The sequence below is a fragment of the Sorex fumeus genome, unplaced genomic scaffold, assembly GCF_029834395.1.
Source record: "Sorex fumeus unplaced genomic scaffold, SorFum_2.1 ptg000072l, whole genome shotgun sequence".
NCBI lineage: Eukaryota > Metazoa > Chordata > Mammalia > Eulipotyphla > Soricidae > Sorex > Sorex fumeus.
Genome location: NW_026606129.1, coordinates 54,565,975 through 54,586,960, shown reverse-complemented (window position 1 = coordinate 54,586,960; position 20,986 = coordinate 54,565,975). Strand labels below are relative to the sequence as shown.

The window sequence follows — 20,986 nt, the reverse complement described above, 5'->3', positions numbered from 1 at the left end:
TGTGTATCAGACCAGATTGGGGTATTTACATGAGTCATGAATGCACACAACAAAACAAAGAGCACTGCTAATGAGAAAGAGCCTAAACCAAGGGCTAAACTCCTAAAATGTTAAGAATAAAAAAAATCTCAAACTGTCCCATATGATGATTTTCAAATGTGTATTTTAGATTGATCATTCATCCCAACCCCTCTTGGAGAGCCTGGCAAGCCTAGCAAGCTACCCGTGATGTATTGATACGCCAAACACAGTAACAATTGTCACAATGGAGACGTTCCTGGGCCCGCTGAAGCAAATCAATGAACAATGGGAGGACAGTGATAGTGACATTCATCCCAACAGATAAGAATTGTTTTTAACCCAGTTCACAAGAGTGTAATGCTTAAAGAAGAGGACAAACAAAAAGCATGAAGTAGTGATTAGACAAATAAAACCATAATAATTCAGTGATGGTGGTGACAACAGAGATGACCATGATGATGACAACAGTCAGTCTAATTTATGTTCTGTAGAACAATTCTAAAAAATGTGATTATAATGCCTGTGAAACTTTAAGCCTCACACAGCTTTGCTCCCTAAAAGGTCACAAGCCTCTTCATAATCCATTGGTCCAGAAACTGGAGACTCAGTGCTCTTTGAGGCCAGAATGGCCACATGAATAACTGGGGAGAATCATGAAAATGCACAAACAGGGCAGTCCCTGTTGGGTTCTGGGTGCTTGGGAGGGACCCTAGAGTGAATTTTTCAAGCTTCATGTCTGGACATCAGTATATTACTTTATATTTTGTATCTGATTTAGATTTTGGGTTTTTTTTGTTTTGTTTTGTTTTTTGCATTTTGGGTCACACCCTACGGTGCACAGGGGTTACTCCTGGCTCTGCACTCAGGAATTACTCCTGGAAATGCTCAGGGAACCATATGGGATGCTGGGAATCGAACCCGGGTCAGCTTGCACAAGGCAAATGCCCTAGCCACTGTGCTACTGCTCCAGTCCCAAGAGATTTTGTTTTCAAAGCCCACATGGATCAATAAAAACCTGTCTAGGTTAAGCCCTGGTGTGAAGTTGACTTGCTGTTTTTTGTCTTCCATGGAGGCCATTCTTGGCCGTGTCTATGACCACCCACTCCACTCAGGCTCACCTCTGCCAATGAAGAAATCTGGGTGCTTCCCTAGAGAAAACCATCTCAGCCACATCTGATCTCCGAGGTCACCTCTGATTACCCATATGGACCTTCTGTCATAGACTTCAGCCACAGTGATCATAAAGGCTGATACCTAGAACAGCATGGGGTCTCCCTGAATCCCTGGACCATCCTCAAGGACACAGACTGCACAGCTCAACAAAGCTCCTAACAGAGACCAAGCCTTAGCTGCCTAGACATCTGCTATAAGCCAGCTACCCCTAGGAAGCTCTCCCTACCCTCTGCACCCAGCATCTGGCTCCCTGCCTCCTGTGAAAGCACCGAGGGCCAGTGCTCCCAGTCAGCCTGAAGTTCTTGCAGCCTGAGGGAAGAGACCCTGCCTCACTGATTGGGGCTGGGATATTTATCAGGGCCTGAGCCTGAATGCAGCCAGGTCTGCTCTCTCACAGCCGCCGCAGGTCTACCAAACTATGTGAGGAACCACCCAACTGACCGACACACTCCCCTCCTCCCATACACACCAAAACTCAATTAAAAGCACATGAGTGGCTACAGTGATACTGATGTAGGCAGGTAGACAGGGAAAGGCCCTTGGCAATGAAATTTATATCAACAAAATTTTGGAAGGAAACAAGACCTGATCAGCCCTTCAGCTGACCCTGAAGAAATTCGATCCCTCACCAGGAGAGTCATCAGGCACATCTGCATCTTTTAATCTGATTAACTTTTGGTGGATTAGCCCAGAGAAGACTCAAGAACTTCCGGACCAAGATGACCCCAAGAGCCTATAAAACCCCGCCCAAAAGCCCATTCAAGGCTCTCTCCATTCTTGGAAGAGCCCGCATTCTCTCTTGAGTGCATTATATTCTTTCATTCTCTCCACTCACTCCCACTACCTCGCTCTTCTCCCCTCCAATACTTCCAAATAAAATCTGTTCTACTTCACTGCTTGTCTACTCCTGAAATTCCTTTCTGCAAGTGAGACAAGAACCCAGTAACCCTGGGTCCCGGGTGGCAGAGGCCGTTGGGGAGAAAGTGACCGTCGTCTTTCTCCTCCCCGCTTCACATAAGTCATCCGTGGGGCACACCGACATCAATATTACTGTGAGCAGGGCACTTGATTGCACATGGCCAACCTGGGATCAATTCTCAGCACCACATAGGGTCCCCCGAGCTCCACCAGGAGTGATCCCTAAGCACAGAGCCCAAGCACTACCAGGTGGAGCCTCCCAAAACAAAATCACACAAGAGAATTTGGGGGGCTGAGGGTGGGGCCTCAGTGATGGAGACTTAATTGGATCCCTAGCACCACCAAGCCCATGAGCATCACTTGGTATGGCCTTGGTGGCCTGAGCACTGTAGGATATGGTCTTCATGAGTTCCAGCACTGCTGAGCTAAAACACCAAAGCCTCAGGCCCTTGCTTTTTGCAGAGCGTCACCATGTGTGGTCCCAAGCCCCATCCCTGACAAGCACTACTGGTGTGGGGGGTCTCTATTAATTCTATTAAGAAATCACACAAATAAAACCATTATGCTGTTGCTCTAACAGGGACAGAACATTCTGTGTAGTCTGTTCATGCAGCTGGGCAGCTCAGGACGCTCCATCAGCAATATCCCAGGTGATTTTTAACAAAGACACTGATCACTCCGATGGGCTGTCTTCCCTCTGCTGAATGGGGCGCAAATGAAATACCAATAAATTCCTAACCACCTTTTCATTTTCCCCTTATAACCCAATTTAGAAAATGTAAATAATCTCGCTGTATTTGCGGGACCAGCTGTTCCTTACCTCCATATGGAAACTGAGCAAAGAGCAAAAGCAGATAACTGGCACCCAGAGCAAGGGGCTGATTCAAAGGACTAAATATGCATTCAAAATATTTCTGAAAACCTTTAATTTGTTGCCAGTAATTTCTACAATTACAGCCAGTGGTCTTTTATGATTGTTATTATTATTATTATTATGGTTTTATTCTGTCATTTCCTTCCATTGAGGGTGACACTTCAGTGATTCACCATAATTCGTTACCACCCACAAACCTTTTAAGATTTCTTTTGCCTTGCCTGAGTATAAATTAAGTGGAATTATTTTTCACCTGGCCTGGTGTGTTGAAACAACAGGAAACTCTGTGCACTCCACACTTTAGTGTAATATATTGCTGTGTGAGCACCCTTCACCCCCATTAGTTGGTTCCAAGTGTCCTGTGCAAAGGGGACAGAAATATGATTCAAAGGGCTGCAGCACATGCTTTGGAAGCAGGAGACCAAAGATTCATTCCTAACATCACATGTTCTGGTCCTTAAAGCACTGCCTTTGAGCTTCTCTTGAGCACTGAGTAACTGGTCAGGGGACTCCCAAAGGGAGTTTTGCTACTGGGACAAACTACAGGCATAAGTACCAGGATTTCACATGTAGCCTCCCTGGCCAAATGCCTCTGTTTGCATTCACCCAGTCTTTGCCAAAATCACTGCATTCTTCCAGAGCCTGACTTTATAAACCGAGAATCAAAACACCAACGGAAATGGAAAACAGAACTTTAAATGACATTTATGTTTAGATGCAAAAGGATGTTTTTTTCTTTATCACTGCATTACACAGACCAAATCAAACTTCACTTTGAAACATAAGCAAATTGATCCTTTGTCAGGAAGCAAAGGGTAGGGAACTGTTTGAGGCTTCACTCAGCACTGTGGCCTAAAAAACTGGACAATCCTCACAAATGCAGGGTGCTTACCCCCAGGACAGCCATGGCGTAATATAACACTGTTTTGTCCTTCGGACACAGCCTCAGGTAGTTTAGGCATATTGGGTTGCTCCCATCACATTACTCCCATTCCTCTGTGTTTATTTGTACCTTCTTTCTTTGTGCTCTGTTGACTTGTAAATATTGTTTTTTATCTTCTCCCTAAGTCCTTTGCATAGCTTATTCAGAGCAATGTCCTTTTTGTATGGACACAAGAAGACATGCTTTTGTAATGTGACTCTCAGTGATATTTCCCTCCTGGGCATCTGTTCATTACTTAAGACTCAGCTGCCTTTACTTCCTAGTGCCCCCAAAAACAGGGTCCTGAAGAGGGAACTGGATGGAATCAGGGCAAGCGGTAAGCTATGTGCTACCCTGGCATCAAAATGGGCCTGGCCAAAGTGCCATAATGCTTACCCATAAGTTAAGAGCTTAGTCCTGGACAAATGCTGTCATGATTCAAAAAGTAATAACTAGATTTGGACCCTGCTGGGGTTAGGAATGATTAGTCTGGCCTGAGCACTGCAGCCTGGAGAGATCTGTGGCAAGATGTTCTCAGGAGAGCTGCCCTATAAGACTCAATGTTATCTCTTACTGTGTCCACACAAAAATAACTAGTATTGAGATGTTGATAGAGTTACTGGACTAGTGAAAAGAGGAAAACACCTTAAAGAGTATTTTGCCCTTGGGCAGTCAGAAAGGGCTTTGGAATATCCTAGGTGGTGTTCCATTTGAACTTGGTGGGCCCTCAGGAAGGGCTTTCTTATGTTGATTTTGCTACCTGACTGGGTGAGTGTCAGCCCAGAGTGCAGGGGAGTTGGAGAGAAGAGAGCTGGAGAGAGAGAGAGCACAGGGCAGCATGATGGACCATGGAGAGGCTAGCAAGGGAAACAGAGAGAAGAATGTAGAAGAATACAGGAGCAGGCACATGAAGAGAGAGAGAGCCCAGGCTGCGAGATGGAGTGGAGAAATGAGCCAGAGAGATAGAAGGAGACAGGAACAAGAGGCAGTGTGAGACCAGAACGAGAGGCTCAGAGAGACTGGGGCAGGAGCATGGCGAGAATGAAATAAATGGCAACTGATCAATCAACCGGCTTGGCCCTCATTTCGTCCACCATCTGCCCCATGGCCCGGGCCACCCCGGCTGGGTGAGCGGCCCGAGGCACCCTGAATGCAGTAGCTAGGGGACGAGCCATTGGGGCCTCCCCCTGGCCGCTCCCAAAGATTTTTTACATTATGGGACCAGTGTGGCAACTTATTCACTGGCACTCACCAAGGGTCCAACCTGAGACAGGAAGGAAATGACAGCTGTCGCTGATGCTGGTGTTCAATACTAGATTCCAGTGAGGACAATGGTGACATGCCTATTTAATACATGAAGTTGAACACTTAGTCTTTATAAAGGAAGCAAGACATTGTGAGAAACCCTGCCAGCAGGGTGGAGTGAGGCTCTGGATAGAGACCCATCAAAGGGTGGCTGCAATGGGACCCTGTCAGGCTGTGGCAAGGAACATGGAAACCCCTATAGGTTTGGCTCCAGCATTCTTCACGACCCACTCTCAGGTTTATGGAAACTTGTCCAGAACAGCAGCGTGTCCCATTTCTTCCTGGCTGGGAGCAGCCCGTGTTTAGCACCTGCCAAATGAAGGGAGCAGCTGGCACGTCTGAAGACTGTACCCGAGCTCCAACATCAAACATGAGTTCAGCCCCAAATATTCCACACTAGACACAGAAGTTATCTGGCTTTATAAACTGTGCTGATCCTGCAACACTGGCTTCTTCTTTCTTCTTCTGTTCAGGAAACAAGTCTTTTTTCATCAGTCCCCAATAAGCAGTTTTTATCATTTAGAGAATACAGGGTTTGTTGTTGTTGTTTGTTTGGGGCCACACCAGCGATGCTCAGGAGTTACTCCTTGGGATGCTCAGGGGGACTTTATGGGGTGCCAGAGATGGTACCCAGATCAGTAACATGCAAGACAAAAACCCACTGCCTTATCTCTCCAGCCCCCAGAATACAGTTTTTTAAAATGCTACTGAATAAGCTTCCATAAAAAAATAAACAGAAGAAGGAGAGAATGAAAGGGTGGCAGAGTGAGAGAGGAGAAAATAAGAAAGGAGAAAATGAGATTGGAGGAAAGGAGGGAAAGAAGCAAGAAAAAGAGAGGGGTGTGAAGGAAAGAAGAAGGGGGAATGGAAGAAGGAAGAATTAAGGAATAAAGGAAAAGGGTGGAAGAGGGGCAGGGCAATTTCCATGGCCCTCTCTAGAGAAAGCATTAACTTAATTTTCACTAAAAATAGCCTGATTTCATATAAAGTAACAAAGTATGAGATTAATACCCAAGAACAGCTGAGATCAGCACCAGGATGATTACTCCATAACTTAGAGGCCAGCCAGGTATCCTAGAGGAAAGGGCAGTTCAGATAGAGAAGGGAGCACCAAATAAAGGATGTTTGGAGGATCCTCCCAGGAGGGGAGATGCATGTCGAAAGTAGACTATGGACTGAACATGTTTGCCACTCAATGCCTCTTTTGCAGACCACAACACCCGAAAGGAGAGAGAGAACACAGGGGATTGTCCTTCCACAGAGACAGGGGGGATGGGGGGATGGGGGTGGGAGGGATATTATCCATGGTGGTGGAAAATGGGCACTGGTGGAGGGATGGGTATCTGATCATTGTATAATTGAAACCAAAGCACAAAAAATTGTAAATCTACAACTGTAAAAAATAAATAAATAAAATAAAAAAAATAGCCTGATTTCTTCCACTTTCTACTTTCCACCTCACCTAGTCCTGGCAGGAGACCCACGAGGATGTCCGGTACTGAAGCCAGTTGCTAGGGTATAAGCAAAGGGTGCACTGACTTAGACAAGAAAGGATTCCGGAGAACCTAAGATCCCTGCAGAGTTCTTTCTTTCTTTCTTTTTTCCCCTACAGAGTTTCTAAGCAGCTGAGCAACTTTCATCATCTGGAGTACAAAAAGAAGTGTGACCCATGATCATTTGACTTCATGTCATCCTGACTCCAAAAGAAGGTCAGTGAGTCAGTTGAATGAGTAGTAAACTGTAAAGTGTGATAGTGTGATGATACTGAGGCGGAGTTAGGACAAGCTGGGGAAAAAAAGAAAGAGAAAACTACAGTATAAACTGTGGGAAAGGGTACTAACAGAAAGTTTACCCCCCCCCCCCAAATAAATATCAACTGCCTCTATGGAACTATAAGGTGAAATGATCCAGAGAACAGCTCATTGTTTCAGAAGTCTGTGTCTGTACACACATCTGCATCTGCACAGACAAAAAAAAATATGACTAGAAGAACAGAAATTAAAGCATTAAACAACCAATTCTATTGAATGAGACCACATATTTTAACGCCTCCTTGTGCTATGGTCTTTCCCTCTTATTTTTTCTTTTTGGGCCACACCCAGATGCACATGGGTTACTCTTGGCTCTGCACTCAGGAATTACTCCTGGTGCTCAGGGGACTATATAGGATGCTGGGAATCGAACCTGGGTAGGCTTATGTGCAAGGCAAATGCCCTACCTGCTGTGCTATCACTCCAGACCCTGATCTCTCCCTTTGTCTTTATAATTTTCATCACATTCTTCTTTCCTTTACAATAGACACACTTAATCAGTCAAAGTAAAAAGCACAAAGAAAGCAAGCACAGATGATATGAGCTACATAGACAATCCTAAACTAAGTCTCCCACAAAGATCTGAAAGTGGGGGAAGGGGGTGGCGGAGAGACAGGTAAGGAGATTGCCTTCTATAGAGCTGAACCAAGTTCAATCCCTGGCACCAAATATGGTCCCTTGAGCCTGTCAGTAGTGATCCCTGAGTGCAGAGCCAGGAATAAGCCCTGAGCATCACTGGGTGTGGCCTCAAAATAACAAATGTATCTGAAAACAGATTTGAGTCAAATTTCTGAGAAATGGGACATGATATTAGGAAAAAGTGATTATATATGAAAAAATAAACCGAACAAAACCCTCTTTCTACTAAACGAACTTCTGCAGAAAATACAAGGGAAGTTAGAATACAGTTTACCAAGCCCACTCAATGTCTACTCCGTGAGGCTGTTGCAAAAACAAAGAAATGGAGTAGACCAGATAAAACAATATCAGAAGTGTCCACAGTACAGCTATAATGGAATCAGTTCCGCAATGAACAGCAGGTGGCTATAGGAAGTGTCCACCTGTTCTCTTCTATTAGCAGAGAGCTTAACCCCCTCAAGAAGTAGTCAGGTCATTCGTTCTCATGTGGGTTGGAGAACCACAGCCTCCTGGTCTTCTCTTGAGGTGCAGGCTGGTATAATTTGAAGTATGTTGGAGGAAACCCCAATCCCGTTTGGGGTGAAGCCCATAGAGACCACACAATCCTGTGTGGTTTTGCAGTCAACCATGAAAAAAGAATGGCAAGGATAGTTTGCTGACCTCATCAAAACTAGTGAATCAAAACTGTTGCTATTTTTTAAGTTTCTTCTGGTTTGAGGTTTTGGCTCTAAATTTCCTTACACACACATACGGGATTTTATAGTCCAGTTACTTTTTAAAAAAGTAACTAGTTCATAAAATGGTGATATTAAAAATACATATTTACTCCATTTTATGTGACTCAAAATATTAATTATTTAAGTAAAATTTACGCCACTCAGTTCAGATAGAGAAGGGAGCACCAAATAAAGGGTGTTAGAAGGATCCTCCCAGGAGGGGAGATGCATGTCGAAAGTAGACTATGGACTGAACATGTTTGCCACTCAATGCCTCTTTTGCAGACCACAACACCCAAAAGGAGAGAGAGAACACAGGGGATTGCCCTGCCACAGAGGCAGGGGGGGATGGGGGAATGGGGGTGGGGGGGATATTATCCATGGTGGTGGAAAATGGGCACTGGTGGAGGGATGGGTATCTGATCATTGTATAATCGAAACCCAAGCACAAAAAATAGTAAATCTACAACTGTACCTCATGGTGTTTCACTAATAAAAAAAATTTTTTAAAAATTACGCCACTATCTAGGAACAAGATTTGAAATGTTGAGATGAGATTGTAAAAGAAAAAACTAATAGAAAAATATTTTGATTTCTATAGCCACAATTTTTGTTTGAGAATAAAGGCTGTCCTAACCTATGGCTATATTAAGTTCTAAAGACCTAAACCCATCATTTAGGACTCAATACTGAGAGTTTTTATGACCTCAGAGTTCTAAGGAGAATCAGTGTCCATAATTTAGGAATGTATAAGAAAAATGGTTGCTTTCTTTCCTAATTTGTGGGTATCCTTTTGGATATACCTTGCCACCATTTCTCCCAGTACCTACAGTAACATATAAGTTTTTTTAAAATCAGAAGTATGCAAAGTACTCATAATATTAATTCCTTATTGTGCATATATGCATATATTTTGGGTATAAAGCAATCTTCCCTTGGGTACATCCTGCTTTTCATGCCTCTGGGTATATATTTACATAAAAACATAGATGTACTTTATAGTCATACACATGTAGACACACACCAGTCAAAAAACAGCCTAGAGAGAGACGTTTCAATATACCCTCTAGCTTTTTGGAAGGCGGGAGTAAATCTCTTCTGCAGAATGAAAAAAAATCCATTTTTCTGAGAAGGTAAATGTTTATTAAATGCAAATACTGATATTCGTTACCTAGGAAAAATGTCTTGCTGCATGTGGAATTTCTCGATAAAAAGCTTTCAAGTCCCAGGTTTCACCAGATAAACCCCTATCGGTGAACTGATGCGTGGATGCCCTGAAATTGAATTACTGTACAACAGCAATTACTTTCCACAGTACAGCTATAATGGGAATCAGTTCCGCAATGAACAGCAGGTGGCTATAGGACGGGGGAAAAGCTTAATATATAATCTAGTCTCCGTTAGCTTTTCCTGGGAGGAAAGGATGTTTATTTTTAAGCAAAGCACTCTCTGTTTGAGTACCTGATTTATCATTTTATCAATGTAAATCAGAAAATAAGTGAAATATGAGCAAGTTTATTTACTACTATGATCTTCAAAGTGCTCTCAAATTTATTAAATATCTTACTCAGGGTTTGAAAACAACAACAACAAAAAGACTCTTCATTTAGTGAGTTTAGCTACACTTGCCAGTTAGCGCTTTGCTGTCCCCAATAAAGTTATTTCTCTTTTAGATGCTTTCATTAATTGTTTGGGGTGGAAAAAAATCCAAATAGCAAATAAGATACTTAATGTCCTGCCAAACACACTCTCCCAACACTGCTGTGATAATATCCTCCCACTGTGAAATGTGTTTAGGGTGGCGGCAGTTGGAACCGTGTGGAGAGTCCTGCAGTGAAAGGCATGCCTGGCCGGCAGCCAGAAACACCAAGGAAGACAGAAGCATGTTCTGATGTGGTCCAAATTCGTGTGATAACTTTGAACTTTCTAATCAAATGGAGAAACCACTTCAGAGAACTCGCCCTTGGAACGCCATTCAGGAGAATACTAGTACACATTTCCAAAATTTTCCAAATCCTTCTTTTGTCATTTCCTGATCTATATACTTTTTTTTTCCAGGGTTGTGCTGCTCATCTCAATTCTATGGTCCGTACCAACATCACAGGATCATTATGTCCCCCTGGCTGTGCTGGAATCTGTCCTAATAGAATATTCCTAGAATCCAAAATGCCTGCGGTTACTCAGAGTTACTTCTTGCAGATGCTCTTCCAACTGTGTGTTTAGTAGAGCCTGCCTGGATTCCCCAGAGGCTCAGAAGATGGTTCCAGCTGTTTGTTAGTTTGTGCTCCTGGGGTAGGGGGTTGAGGGGAGAGTTGGTGGGGAAGGGGAGGGGGAGCCTGGGACTTAAAACTTTAAAGGCAATGGGAAGACTAAGTGGCAGGTTTACATGGGGAGCGGCAAACAGTGTGCACCCTTTATCATCTCCCTTCAAATCAGGACAAAGAGACAGTCAACACCAGCAACTCAGGAAAAAGGAAAGCTGAATCAATTTTGACTCCCATCAATATTTTAGAGGAGTTTTGACCTGTGACCTAGCTGAGAATTTCCAGGTATCACTTGGGAAGGGCCCCACAGAAGCCCCTGGGTGATGGAGAATGATACACACCACTTCCTCCACATCCTGCTCATGAAACACCTCCCATCACATGCCAAGTAACTAAATCAGAGTGATTCTGCTCCTTTTCCACTCATCGCAGGAAACTTAAAACCTGATAAATTGCTCAGTGAGATTCATGGAAGGCTCAGAAGCAGTCGTATACTGAGGGAAGGAATCTGGGCGATGTTCTGGGCACCATCTTCCTACACAAAGGCCAGGGGCAACAGCATTGCGCATGGAGTCCCATTTGGCTGTAAGTTAAAATGTCCAACATCAAGCCACCGAGAGTATTTGAAAAAAATTCTTTAAACTACCAGAGGCATTAAAAAGGGCTAGAAAATATTAGTTAAGAAGTGCTACCATAATAATGGCACCATTATGTTAATGGCAATTATTGAAGCTAAGGTTATTCGTAATTTGCTAGCCTGGAAAAAAAGAAAGTTACATATAGTCCATTACCAAGCAGATGACAGAGGTTATGTAATGGGCAGGCCACTTTAGGTTTCACATTTATTTCAGACATCTGACAGGGAGAAAATAGGACTTTCTGTGATAGGATAATTGCATAGTGGAAAGTAATTCAAATAGGAGACGAGTATGATAAAAATCACTCTGATTCAACTAATCACTGGGGGGAAAAAAGTAATGGGAAAAAATGATGAAATCAAGCCAGAAGAGATAGAGGAAAAGATCAACTCTGTTTAACAGCTAAGAAATGACAGGCATGTTAAAGGACTTGGTTACTGTAGCCTTTCTCCCCCACAGCATTAACTGCACCTACTTTTACCTATAACAGTATTAGTGCAATTTTCTACATTGCTATTGCCAGTCTCATAAATATTTGATATTCACAAATGGAAATGTTCACAATCAATGGTATGTGTGGGCCAGCCTGTTCTATATATGTTGTCCAGTGCTCGCAGCCATCCATCATCTACGAGCTGTGGCACTGAGTCTGTTACTGGCAAAAAGGTACTTGGGCAACTACAAGGGCCTACTCTTACCTGCTCCAGCTCACTGGGGGTGGGATGGGGTGTGGAAATGGGAGATTGCTAGGCAGTGTGATGGAGCAAATGCTAAAGCCCTTTCATGGATTATTTGGGAAAGGGGTGTCTACTCCGTGGGGGTACAGGAGGAAAAAGGCAATACCATGAAGAATGACTCCATGACCAAACCACAGGCACATATGGATTTGAGATCTTCACTCAACACATGCTCTCACACATTCCATAGATAAATAGCAACCTTCTTCTGTTTGAGGAGAGAGATGTCATTATAATAAGAAGTCACTCCAAGCCCACCCCAGCCTTAGCAGATATCAACAGGAGGGAAGCCTATGGGAGGTCCCTTCCTCTCATGAACAGACCTCGGAACAGGGACCCAGCCCACCTCAGCATCAAAACTGTCCAGATGAAACTGCAAGTTGATGCACAAACAGTCTTCCCTGCTTAAATATTGAAAACAGCAACTGAAGAAACAAGACAGTAGGTAGGGCTCTAGCTTTATACAGTGCCAATCCCGGTTTAATACATGGCACTCCGTAAGATCCCCCAAGCCCCGTCAGGAGTGATTCTTGGATGAGGGTAAGAGTAATCCCCGTGTATCACCAGGTATAACCCAAAAGCAAAATAAATAAACAAATTAATACTGTAAGTGGGGAGGGCCACAAATAATTGGACTCATTAACCCAGACTTTAAGGTACCAAGTATGCTTACAATGGGTCTGATATATCTATTTTAAAATACATAAAATACACATATCAGAGAATTCTTGATGCCTTTGCTCTGAGTATAGATTTCAATACAGCAGAGCAACTTTATTCATTTATTTATTTTTGCCTTTGCAAAGAGAACCACACAACCCTGTTAAGTCTTCTTTGTTTTAATCTTAATCATTTAAAGCAAAAAGATTTCCGGAACCATTTCCCTCCTGGTGTCATCCAGCAGTTTCCAGAAGTGTCCAGACTCCCTCACTGTTTCATGCTGACTCCTGGTAGGCCCCATTCACCAGCAGTAATAGCAAACATAGACTCAAAGTTTCTTCCCTACAGGGTGCTGTGCTAAACTCTCTTCAGAAGTCCTGCAATCCTGTTGCCCAGAGCTAAGTGCTCTACTGAGCCTGCCCTGTAATCCAAGCACTGGACCTCCCCTGCCAAGCCCGTGTGCCTATCTAACCCAAAAAAGGTAACAGCGTGGCACTGGCAGGGTTCACACAGGAATAAATTCAATAGTTATGTATCGTATCGACTGCTTGTACCTGGTCTGGTGCACAGTGAACTCAATACACAAAAGTCTAGACTAACAAGCCACTGATTTCTCCTAACACCTGCAGTAAGGTAGAGAGGAGAAGAGGTACAGTTCCTCACCAGCCTCCACAAAGGGATAGAAGTGAGATTCTCAGAAATTCTCAGGGACAAAGTCCCAGGTGGTAGTTGGGCATCTTTCATGACAGACCTGGAAAATGATACTTTCCTTACACAAATATAGATGTCTAACACCCCATTTCCAGGGGAAGGGGGCATCTGTAAGGAGGTACAGAAATTCCAGACCTCATCTGTAAACCGCAAAAAACAAAACCTGGGGGGCCAATAGTCAGTACAGTTGGTAGGGTGCTTGCTTCGCATGCAGTCAAGGTGGGTTTGAACTTCAGCGTCCCAGCATGGTCCCCTAAGCCCCACTAGGAGTGATCTCTAAGCACAAAGTCAGAGAAAAACCCTGAGAGCTGCTGGTTGTGGCCCCCAAACTAAAACAAAAAACAGAACCAACAATACTTCTGTGATTCACATAAAAATCTAAGTTGAAAGAATAATAGCAATGCCCCACCCCACCCAAATTGGTATTTCTTTAACTAGCGTTTAAATCAAAGTAAAACTTTTTTTAAAATCTTTTCTGGGTGTTAGAACCAGAATTCAAGTCACTCACTAATCCTGCTGTAAGGAATTAATGCGAACTTTTGGAGATTCATCTTCAGGAAATGCATTCATCCTAGGGACTTTATCCCCTCCTCGGGGAATCAGGAATGCATCTGCCTGGAGTCCTTTTCACTCTCTCCAGGTGGTTTTAGAGAAGAGATTTCTGTCCCTCAGTCTTTGCTTTTGTAAAATGGGGCTAATTCTCCATAACCTCCATCTTTATAAGAGCTGTTGTTCTAAGGACGAGTGAGTACATACAAAGATGTACTTAGAGGAGCACCCAACATGGAGTGAACTCAGAGTTGGCTGACCTTTTGTTAATAATCAAGAAGATTCACTGCGCATTATTTATATCAAAACACTCAAACAACTTAAATAAGAAAATGTAGAAAAACTATCACGTCATTACCATCCATAGACTGGCGTGTTCTCCAAGAAAGCACAGAATTGTGAGACACAAGAAAATGCTCACACTATAATCAGACACAGAAGTAAAACAAAAACAACGATTTCAAAAGAAGCAGGTAATATAACCATCTAACACCAGCAAGGATGGAATCTATGAAGAAGACTGAGTACAACTGGCATTGGTGAGAATAATGATGAAAAGGGGGCGTTCATTTGTCATCTGGTACAACTGCTTTGGAAAACAGCAGGGAAATTACTCAGACAAACAAACAGAAAAGAACAGAGATTCTATGTGACCCAACAATTCAACTTCTTGGCATCTAACCCCCAAACAGAAAAAGTATCAATTTGGCAGTATTATGGCACAACGTTCCTTGTAGTGCTAAGTATAACAGTTAAGATTTGAATTAAATAGTTCAAAATAACAACTATGCTTGATCTTCATTTTCCCTCTAGGAGTATTTTCCATTTTATAGGAGAGAATACTGAAATTCATGAAGACTATTTTACTTTTTTGCAAAGTTTGAAGCTCAGTTAATAATAAAGACATGTGAATGCTCAACCCAGATAAAATGCTTGTTCTTACCTACATTACTATCTCTTTTAACTTGAATCTAAATTGTACAAAAATGACTTAGAGAAAACATGTGAGCGTATCAGATCTGAAGCATAAATAACCTGTAGAGATTTGATTTGCCCAACTAAGTTTGAGAGAAATTAAAATAGGAAGTGTCCCTTAAACAAAAGAATACAAGAAAGTAACTATGAACACATGTCCTTAGCTGTAAGTAAAAGTAACTATCCATTAACTATACACTGAAAAAAAATTTAAGAATCAAATTGCAATCCCTTTCCCTAGTGCCAGTATGGCATTAATGTAGGATATTGCAACACCCATTACTCTGAAATCCAGAACCTAATATATTTTGGTTAGTGGGCAACAATAAAGCTGGAAACCCTTTGGGAATCCAACCCCAAAGCACGTCCATTTGTCATAATGCAGTATGATATTTCAGAGAGCTCTCACCAGTGAGAACAAATGCTATAATAACAGTGAAATTCCAATAATGCTAAAGAGAAATCCTGGCTTCTTCTAGAGTCATTTACCTACTGAGAATTTAATTTTTGCAAACATAGCATAAACTGTTTTGGGGTACTGAACTGAACCACAATGTGTCTTTGAAATATTTTCCACAATTAAAATATACATCTCACTATTAAAAAAATTTTTAACAAAAAATATATATAATATATATCACACAGATACAGACCATTCTCTGCAGTTGTACTATGACTGCTACCTTCACTAAAGGTATGAAAGTATACCAAAAAGAAATTGGTACCTGAGTTCTCTACAGAAAGGGCAATCCTGGTCCTCCAAACTTCTTCCTCTGGGCCAGAGCAATAGTACAGCAGGTAGGGTGTTTGCCTAGCATGTGACCAACCCGGGTTCGATCCCCAGCATCCCATATGGTCCCCCAAGCACTGTCAGGAGTTATTTCTGAGAGCACAGCTAGGAGTAACCCCTGAGCATCGCTGGGTGTGATCCAAAAAGAAAAAAAAAAAACCTTCTACCTCTGGTTAACCAGACCTCAGAAAAAATGTTACATGAAAGCTGAATCAACTTGTTTTGTTATTTGGGAGGGGTCATACCCAGCAGTGCGCAGGGCTTATTCCTGGTTCTGTGCTGAGGGATAATTCCTGGAGGTGTCTGGGGAATGATATGGGGTGTCAGAGGTTGAAATCAAGTAGGATGCAGGCAAGACAAGTGCTCTGCCCGCTGTACTAATCTCCCGAGAATTCAGCTGAGGCAACTTGAATCTTTCAGAGTTGGGCTCACCAATGCCAGTTCCAAAGCTGCCCTTGTATCTTTAAACAACATATATAAGAACCCACTGGCACTTACTCGAACTGCTTCAGACTTTTTATGAAACATCTCCTCCATGTTCTTGGCCAGCTTTTTCACCAGTTGGAGCCCATCAATCTCTTCTATGGCAACATCTTTCTCATACTCTTTGTATTTCTGTAAGAAAATAGGAACATTCAAGAAGAGCAAATGACACCACAAAACATCCCCCACTCCTGTTGAGATATAAGAACACGTATATGGCACAGAGCAAAGACAGGTAAAGTTATAACATAGCTATTCTGTGGGATCACCCTGGAGCAGGAGCGATAGATAGCACAGCGGGTAGGGCGTTTGCCTTGCTCGTGGAAAAAAATGAGTTAGAGGTATTCAACATGGCCGACCCAAGTTCGACTCTTCAGCTCCTCTCGGAGAGCCTGGCAAGCTATCCATGAAGTATCTGATATGCCAAACACAATAACAACAAGTTTCACAATGTTACTGGGCCCGCTTGAGCAAATCGATGAACAACGGGGAGGGCAGTGATACAGTGATTCTGTGGGATCTGGGGAACTGGATGTATTTTAATATTGTTAAGCTAACTTGAAAGACATGTTGAAAACTGTCTATGGCTCTTTCAGAAATTTCGCCAGCACCAAGAAAGAAATAAGCCCTAAAGTCGCCAAACTCTTTATTACCCATTTTCCTCGATTCTTGAGAACAGCCAACTCCACACTTCCAACTTGACCAGGCCCAGCCTTTCCTCTGGAGGACTGTCCCAGATTCATTAGCTATATTGCAGTCAAAACCAAGGAAAACTGACTTTTTCAGATAATTCATAAAAAAAATTAAACTTTTCTGGATTGGGTTGCTTTTGGTTTTTAGTATTTGTTTGTTTGTTTGTATCTTGAATACCTCTAACTCATTTTTTTCTATGAGCAAAATCAAAACCTTAGGGAAAAATATCTTATGACTCTAAGGTACAACTTCTGCAAAAGTCAGTAATCTATGACTCTGGGCCAAATCTAATCCAAAACTTATTTTTATAAATAAACATTTATTGAGAAAAATATCATGTACAATTTGTACATAAATTCAAATTACATCACACAGTTACAACAGAGAACAAATGGCCCACATATTCAAATATGTATCTTCTGGTCTTTTACAGTAAGTATATGCTCGCTCTTTGAGTATCAGAGCATCTTACAAACACTCTAAAATGTTAGAACCCTTATTAAGGAATTTAGTATTTCAATTCAGTTCAATTTAATGTAATTCAATTACCAAGGATGTTCTATGTGCTTTCCACACCAAAAAGAATGTGTATAGTAAGCACAAAAAAACCCCCATAAATCCACTGATTTAATATTTACTTACAAACAATATAAGATGTTTCTTAGTATTCTCATAATGGACTGTTTTGATCCACAGTTTAAGGAAATCCCAAAGAAAATTTGCATTGAGAGTCTATCACATACCCTGGTAATTTATCTTTTTAAGCCAACAGTTTTCAAAGTGGCTCATAAAACCCTATAATACCCCTGAGATCATCTTAGGAGCCCTTAAGCTCAAGAGCATATCTAAGTGGGTCCATGAAGCTCTCCTATATTCAATGGCATATATGTCTACGTGGAAGTGGATTTTCTTCATAAAAATGTAAACTGGGAAGAGGCTCAGGGGTTTAATCTTTCCTCGCCCCAACAAAGGGATTATGCATGTGTATGTTTGTGGTTGTGTGTTCACATGGATGTGTGTACATGCATGTGTGTTCATATGTGTGTGTATGTGCCTACCTGACACCAGACTAAGCACTGAGCTGTATGATGTGAATAATAGGCGTAAGCGCTTAGAGTTTCTCACAATTAAGTTATCCTGAAGAGGTAAGTTTCTATATTTTACCACCTGATCTGGCCCAACACAAATCTCTGTTTCATTATTCATAAGATGCTCTGATCTGCACTGCATGGTCCCACAGCAGAACACACTGTAAGTGATAGGCTTCTTCCCAATCCCATAAAGCTCTTGGGTGTTTTCTCAAGCTTTGATCTGACACCACAGCTAGAAAATCAATGTTCCTGTTAGGCTTCTCCTCATCCTTGACTAAATCAGCCTGGTTTAAAGTCCTGGAAGAAACTGGCACTCTTCCTCTAAACTTCAAGGTCTTCCCACCAGCTCATCTCTACTGACCTCATAGGTTGTGTCATCAGATAAGGAAAGGTATGGTCACCTACCATCCCATAAGACACTCATGGGACTTCTCTGCATGAAGCTTGTTGCAAAATGGCTATGATATTATATGCAAGGGATGTGCAAGGGTGACTCTACATTGCTCTATGGACATATAAATATGAACTCTCCCCCTTGGTAGCTTAGCTAAATTGCCTGAGATACAGGACTCCAGTAGACTCAACCCTGTCTTAAGCTAACAGCGTCCTCTGTTACATGAATAAAACTGCAGTACCAATGACTGGAACTTTTACCAAGTTCAAATGCCAGTCAAAATCTTTGGACTCAAAAATCCTGGGGGTTCTATCTTGCCTTCCAGATATGGTCCAAAAGCTAACAGTCAAGACTGACCCAGTACCCAAAATACAAAGTTCAAAGGGTGAGTAAATAGAATAAAAATAATGTCAACCTAGTATCCACAGTGCCGGCAGAATACATCTCTGCCTGAAATAATTCTGAAATTAATGGTGGTCTGGAGTCAGGCTTTGGGATACAGAGAAACAAAATGGATCAAAGTTGAAAAGTGAATCAGTGCTTGAAGGAAGATTTTTTCAGGCACAAACCATGGGCATGTATGACTCAGCAGGAGATCAGGGAGATGGACTATGTATGATATCATGAGGGTGAAGCACTTAGGTTTATATTGAAATGATCAGTGCAACCCTGCTCCAACTTACTACTTACTGTTATGAAATAATAAACTCAAAAATTAGTCTCTTTATAGCCCTCAATCCCTAATTGCCTGGATCTTTAATCAAGAACCTCAGCATCTCTTCTCTGTCGGTCCTCCCTGTCCCTTTCCTTCTCTATGTGGACAAGAATCTGCTGGTCCTCTTCTTACTCCTAGCTCAGTTTAAGGATTTTTCAGTTGTCCCTTCCTGCCTCATTGGCACATGGCATACTCCTTTTAAGTATTTGTTGGATTAATGAAATAGTTTTGACCGCCTTTTTGAGTTGGCATATGATTATTTGATGATTTGACTGAATCATCAAATATGTGATTGCTTTGATGAGTGTATTTCTTTTATTGTGTTGCTTTCAGAGATAGGAGCGTTGAAAATCAGAATCAAAATCGAACTTTAAGGTAGGAACATGAGGCATTGTCTTTTTGTTTGTTTTTGGAACACACCCAGTAGTGCTCAGGACTTAATCTGTGCTTAGGGACCACTCCTGGTGGGGCTCCAGGGACCATATGGGGTGGCAAGGATTGAAGCCTGGTAAACAGAATGAAAGGCAAGTGCTCTACCCACTGTATTATCTCTATAGCCTGAATAATCTTCAATTCTTATATAACAAACCAGGCTTACAGGAAGATGGTGAAGCAGATCAATTTTTATCAAATTATTTGTCTTTGCGGCAAGTTCTCAGTTCTTAGGTAGAAATGGGTGGGTCCTTGTTTGACCATTTCTGCCCTGGAACCTTCTTCCATCAATTCTCATTTAGTGATTTGATTAGAAAGGACTCTCAAAATCCCATTTCCGTTTTCGATGAAAAAACTTGGCCAAGAGATCAGTTTTAAATACACAGCTCTTTGGCTGTCTATTCTTCTTTGCATCTATCCCTGCGTCTATACTTCTTTGCAGAAGTAGTTTTTTTCTTTTAAAAAATTTCCCCTGATGTCAATTGTATTCCGAGTCCAGCTTCCTTTTCTGGCTTGTACCCCAGTAAATTGGGATTGCTCAGAAATCTTCTGGCAGGGGATACTTTCTGGGCTGCTGCAGGTCACTCACTCCTAGATATGCAGTTATCACATAGGGAAAAAAATGACCCAAATGTATGAACAACATTAAGTGTTCTGACAGTGAAGTAGTGCTTTTCTCTTCCTGGTGTTTGTGTGAAATGATCTGGCAAAATAGATGTTGCAGAAATAATGCATTTCTGTGTCTCCCTTCTCCAGTGATAAATGTTCTTGGCTCATCACAAGCTTTCTTGCCAAATGCTGATTTTGCTACCAGAAAGAATGGAAGCTTCAGATGTTCTCTTATGAAAGAGAGAAAACAAAGTTTCTCAGGCTCGCCTGCCTTGCATCATGCTGGCCGAAGGGTACTGGGGGAAGGCCTGGCTGCAGCCTCAGTCTCTCCTGGCTAACACCACAGGATTATTGCTCTGATTTCTGTAGCTGCTGACCTAAGCCAGGGATGGGGAGATACCAACTTCATCAACAACCCTCTAGGAATGGGTCTGTTATAGGAAGATTTTCAATTCAGGAAGGCATTAGTAGAAAAATGCAACACTGACTAGACGTTTTCAAGGGAAAATGCCAAGAAGGGAAATGAAAAAATATGAGTCTGTAGAGTGGCACTGGAAGAGATGAGTGTTGGGCCTTTGGCAGACATACCATCTGCAAAGCAGCCTGAGGTGGTCTTCATCATCTCTGGTGTTCTGTCTGAAGATCGAGCACTGTAACCCAGGAAGTTAAGATTCCCCTGATGTGACATGGTGAACCAATTCAAACTGCTGCTGTGTTTGCCCATCAGATTTCTTGATCCGCCCACCTCCCACCCCTACTATTTCTAACTCTGCCTGCTCGCCATTGATAGGAGGGCCTATCAACCTAGGACCTCCTCCACCTCCCAGACCCCTGAATTCCATGTCTTTATTGAGTTTTACCTTTTC

General features: G+C 42.2%; 1 protein-coding gene across 2 annotated transcripts in view; it reads right to left on the bottom strand.

Annotated features, from left to right (window-relative positions):
- The window catches only part of CACNA2D3 (calcium voltage-gated channel auxiliary subunit alpha2delta 3), a 1,033,411-nt gene that overhangs the window by 802,641 nt on the left and 209,784 nt on the right, over positions 1-20,986 (bottom strand). For both annotated transcript variants that reach the window (XM_056129451.1, XM_056129450.1), the window contains exon 3: positions 16,202-16,318. In XM_056129451.1, coding sequence (XP_055985426.1) covers positions 16,202-16,318 — 117 coding nt within the window. The remainder of the gene's footprint in view (positions 1-16,201; positions 16,319-20,986) is intronic.